This window comes from Henckelia pumila, chromosome 2 (assembly GCF_033568475.1).
Source record: "Henckelia pumila isolate YLH828 chromosome 2, ASM3356847v2, whole genome shotgun sequence".
Taxonomy (NCBI): Eukaryota; Viridiplantae; Streptophyta; class Magnoliopsida; order Lamiales; family Gesneriaceae; genus Henckelia; species Henckelia pumila.
Window position 1 is genome coordinate 151636017 of NC_133121.1, and position 5226 is coordinate 151641242.

At 33.1% G+C, this 5226-nt stretch overlaps 1 protein-coding gene across 1 annotated transcript; it reads right to left on the bottom strand.

The window, feature by feature from the left end:
- Positions 1–1579: 1579 nt before the first annotated feature.
- On the bottom strand, positions 1580–3082 carry LOC140883564 (uncharacterized). Its single transcript, XM_073290090.1, has one exon. It carries the CDS (start codon positions 2700–2702, stop codon positions 2064–2066), a length of 639 nt encoding a protein of 212 aa, XP_073146191.1. The 5' UTR covers positions 2703–3082; the 3' UTR covers positions 1580–2063.
- Positions 3083–5226: the final 2144 nt, after the last annotated feature.

The window sequence follows — 5226 nt, forward strand, 5'->3', positions numbered from 1 at the left end:
GCAGCACTAAACCAAGCTAAGGGGGGAAGCATGCAGAGAGATAAAAGATAAAATAGTTTGCATAAAATAATTTAAGCAAGGGAAAAAGTTCAAATATGTCTTGTCCTTTCAAACACAGAAATAATGCTAAAAAACACATTTCCTGATCCTTCATATCTTCCTCCCACCCCATTATTCCACAACCCATTTATTCAAATGCATAAGAAAGTAATAATTAATTTAGGGAAAAGGTAGGGGAGGGGTTTGGCTACCCAAACCCCAATCTTCATTTAGGCTTTATTTAATTTTTTATAAGATCAATAATATATATTTACATGTGAAAGATGATCATGATTTGGTAAGTTTTTTTTTCATATATCCATCATTATTTTTTTGTTGTGTATAGGATAAATTTCAATATATATATTTGAAATTTATCCTATAAACAACAAAAAAATAATGATGGATATATGAAAAAAACTTACCAAATATATATATATCGAAGTGGTATATCATATAAATTTATAAACATAAAATTCTTATAAAACGATCTTACAGTTCAATTTTATGATACAGATATCTCATTATTGACATGTTCCATAAAAAAAATATTATTTTTTTATGTCAAAAATATTACTTTTTATGAAGATATATGTTAAGTCAACTCAACTCACTAATATAAATCCATAAAAATGTCTAACAATATATCTACTCGATTATTTACACTTATAGCACTAGTTGGTTGATATATTTGATCATACATCAAAGACAATTTGTAACGTAGTTCAAAAAATTAATACGGTTAAAACCCCCCTAATTTTAAATCGACATCCTTTTCAACAACTTTTTATGTCTTGTTCTTGCATATAATTTTACTTTATAATAAAAATTCACTATAACCCAAAACGTCATATCTGATGTAACGGAAATATATATAGACAGCTTTCTTCTATTTTTCATTTTAAGAGATCTCTCGACTATGGTGGAAAATATTATTACCAATCATGATTCATTTATAAAAAAAAATACAATAGTATCTAGATTTTAGAGCACACAGAATTATATCCCGGATTATGAAGTTGTTATAATATGTTTATACATTATTAATCTGCACGACCTATTTATATTTTTATATTATATCATGATCAGCCGCATAGAATAACAATCTCCGTGTATCCTAATCAAACCATATCATATATTCCTAATCTCATATAAAAAAAACGTTTTCTTTTTCTTTCTTTCTTTTTTTTTTTAGAAAAAAACAAAAATAATTATTCCAATCAATTATCCAAAAATAAAATCCTTATTATATATATATATATATATATTCCTTATTGTAACTTTATGTTTGAATGGCAATCCTTAATTTTAGTATAGCCCAAAAAAATTACATACAAATTAATTTATGAAAAATTATATTATATATATATATATATATAAATTATTGGTATATGATTGCTAAGATAACTCGGATCGAGTGGTGTATATGTGTGTGATCCAGAGAGGGTTAACTCTCTGGTTCCACATGTAAATCATTGTATAGATGTAAATATACATATAATCATATAATCATTGTGGAATCAATATACATGTAAATACAGATTTATATATTACATAATATTGTATAGATGTATAGATATATATGCATCAACCAAGAAATGAAAAATGTGGAACATGGAGAAACAACGATAAAGAAATTAACAAGAACCCATTTCATGATCGAATTATTAGTATCACCTCCATAATTAGAACTCATACAATGTCTCAAAACTACTTAACATGCACACCCCAAGAAAATTAAAAAAAAAACCGAAAAAGAAAAAGGCACAACTATAGAGAAAGTGCCAACTCCATGATGAATGAGGACCATGTCCATCTTCAACATATATATAATGACTAATAATTTTATATAATATATATCCATTTCAAACGTAACCCCAACTAATTTCAGACAAGATTTTAATCGACTGAAGCCATTAATTTTTTTTCTCACCAAGTTTGCTTGAACGTAAAAACGAAGAGCGAGCCAATTTGGTTGTCCCCTCTCATTGAATGAACAAGTGTACCTTTTTTTTAAATCTTACCTAGTGAAAATTAGATGCTGCAGGTGTGTAAATAGCAAGATCAGGCAAACCATTTCCGCCACTCCAACAGCCGGATTCTCCAGCCTCCTCCTCCCCGACGTTGTTCAAGAATCCGTGGTCATTATTGGCGGTGCCAACTTGGGGATGATGATGGGGGCCTCCGAAATGATCGGCCAAAGCCAAATTTGAGCGGTCGTGGAAATTAGCGTACTGGCCGCCGCTCGACCCCAAGAGTGAGCTGAAACTAGTACCGCTGACATCCATCATCAAGTTCCCGAATTGGCCCCCGTAGCTGCAGTCTTGATGATCGGAAGCTGCTGCAGAAGTGTTGCTGTTGTTGAAGCTAGCGTTCGATGGCGGCGACGAAGATGAGGCGGGGCGCTTGCTCTGGTGGTTGTTTGCGGCGGAGGAGCTCCGCTTGGCGTTCTTCCGGGAGCCGCCGCCTACGGGGATGTTCCTCAAGGCGCCGCCTTTGGTCCAGTACCTTTTACAGCTCTTGCAGAAGTGGCGAGGCTGGGAGAGATTGTAGTTGTTGTAGTAGCAGAATTTAGTGTTTGGGGAATCACACCTGGGGCACTTGAGTTGCTCTTGCTCCGGGAACTGTGCTTTGATCTGAGAATACAGATACGGGTCTTGCATTCTTTTTCAAGAATATCTGATGTGGGTTTTGTGTTAGCTTGATCTTGACGCTGAAAGAATGGATATTATATCGAAAGATTGATGTTTTGGAGAATTTGTGGAGAAGGGATTTGTTGGCAAGTGGAGAAAAAAAAAAGGGAGAGAATCAACCAAGAAACGCAACTCGGAAGATGACAAAAAGTCGAGTTGGAGGAGATGAGTAATAATCAGAGAGGCATCGACAAAATTAAATTAATTACACGCAGATTCTTTGGATGATTGATCCAGTTTAATTTCAGTGGCTAAAATAACGTTTTATTTCAGATTCAATTTCCTAGCTTTTTCAAGAAACATAGAGAGGAGGACATGTAATGTAAACATGGAATATGGGGTTTGGCCTAATAGAAACAGGATCATCTCACACATATACACGCATATATATATATATATATATATATATACACACATAGGTTATATTTATTATTATTGTGTAAATATATGTTGCTCTTTGGTCTTGTCGGATTGTATTGTATTATTAATTTAGCAGTTGATGATCAACATTGTCTTTATAAAAATAAGAGAAAATTGTAATTTTGGTCCTGTATGTTTATTATTTTGCGATTTTGGGTTTTTCATATTTTTATATTTCAGTTTTAGTCCTCATGTTATGATTTTAGGCAATTTCAATTTTCTTTTTTAAATGATTACGTGGCACCGTATACACCAGCTCCACATCAGCAATGCATTTTTTGCCACATCAGCGCTACATCGAAAAAAAAAGACTAAAATTGTTAAAAAAATAAATATAGCGGACTAAAACTAAAATCTGAAATTATAGAGGACCGAAATCGCAAAATTACAAACATACATGACCAAAAAAATAATTTTCCATAAAAAAAATTATTTGTAAAAGGATATAATATTTTTAATTTTTAAAAATTAAAAATAGAGAAGATTTAATCATAAAGGTTATAAAGAGAGGATAATATTATACAATGGGCCATGGTTTTCTGATTCCATGATAATATTTATGCATTTGAATTTTTTCTAAAGTTTATTTTGTATTTTGTTGTGATATTTTATTAATGCTATTGATTCTCTAACGAGTGTGTAGTAGTTTTGAGAACAATGACAAAGCTTATGAAAACCCAATATTTAATAAATTAAATTGTATGTGTATATATATGTATATCTATATGAATATGTATAAGTACATATACATCATGATGCTTAATGTGAGGGAACTTGGAAGCGGATCAAGCTCTCAATATTTTGACTCACGGGAAGTCCCAAACCCACCCTTTGGGTGATGAAGTATCACATGACTTAATTTTATTGTCTTGACCTCTAATAGAGTCGGCGCTTTAGTTTTCTTGCAATGCCGGTCTGACCTCTTACACATGGATGACCTTTTACCGATTGCATGGGTATGACTTTTGTTTAAGCATCACAAATGGATGTTAATATTTGTACGCATGATGGAGATTTGTTGATGATGTAGACTGAAAAATTTCATTGAAATAGTAAGAATAGAAACTACATTGCAAGAATCAGCAAAACCTGAAATACTTAAAGCAAAAGGAAAGCATTAGCAAAACATGAAATAATTAAAGCAAAAGTCGATGACTGTCTTACCAAACTCTCACTCCGAGCACTGAACTGTTTATGATCGAACAACTTCATCCTTGAGTCTGCTAAAAAACGGCGTAAAATTTATTCAATGGGGTTCCAGACCGCGGGTCTTTGATTCAAGTGAATATATCTCCACAATTTCTTCTTCAGTCGGATTATTTGTCCACAAAGTTCTCCAAGTACATTTGCTCAACTAGATTTCTAATTTCTGCTATCAAGTTGAAACAAATCTTTTGTCATGTATCCTCTGTCTTTATGGAAATGATAGTACTCGTCCGATAGTTGTCGTTTTTGGTTATCCCTTATTGTATGTAGAGGTCACATAGAACCCTGCTGTTCGGCGACAACTAGAATATCTAAAAAGCGTGCGCTTATGGTATATTGAAGGTGGGATCCTCAGCTATTTGTTTCTCGCCTTCTGTCCTTTCCTCGGGCCTCTCGCTCTCTTTCCTCATCTTTCCTAAGTGGTAATAGTCGATAGACTCCTCAATGCGAATGTATTTTCTTGCTCTTTCCTGCAACTCCTCCAAAGTTTTTGGAGGATTTTTCGCTATTGATTCCTTGAAGTTCTTGTGACGCGAGTTTTGTTGCATTATCTCTGCTAGTAGGCCATGATTAACATGTGAGTCATCATGAACGACTTGAGTGACATTGAATCGAATAGGGACGAATACTCGAATATGAGATGATTTTTGAGTTTCCTGAAATCACATACTTGCATTTTTATTTGAATTAATTGAATTTATATGTTTGAATGTATTACGATTGCACTTGCATTTATATTGAGCCGAATTAATTGATTTCATTTCGAATTAGACGTCTTGGGGACTATAATCGAGTTCCTGGGTTTTTAATGTCTCCGAAAGTCCGAATACTCCTTATAGTTGCACCAGAGTCTAGAGGATTGAGTTAT

Coding starts and splice junctions, on each gene's coding strand:
- LOC140883564 (XM_073290090.1), bottom strand. CDS start 2,702: ATGCAAGACCCGTATCTGTATTCTCAGATCAAAGCACAGTTCCCGGAG.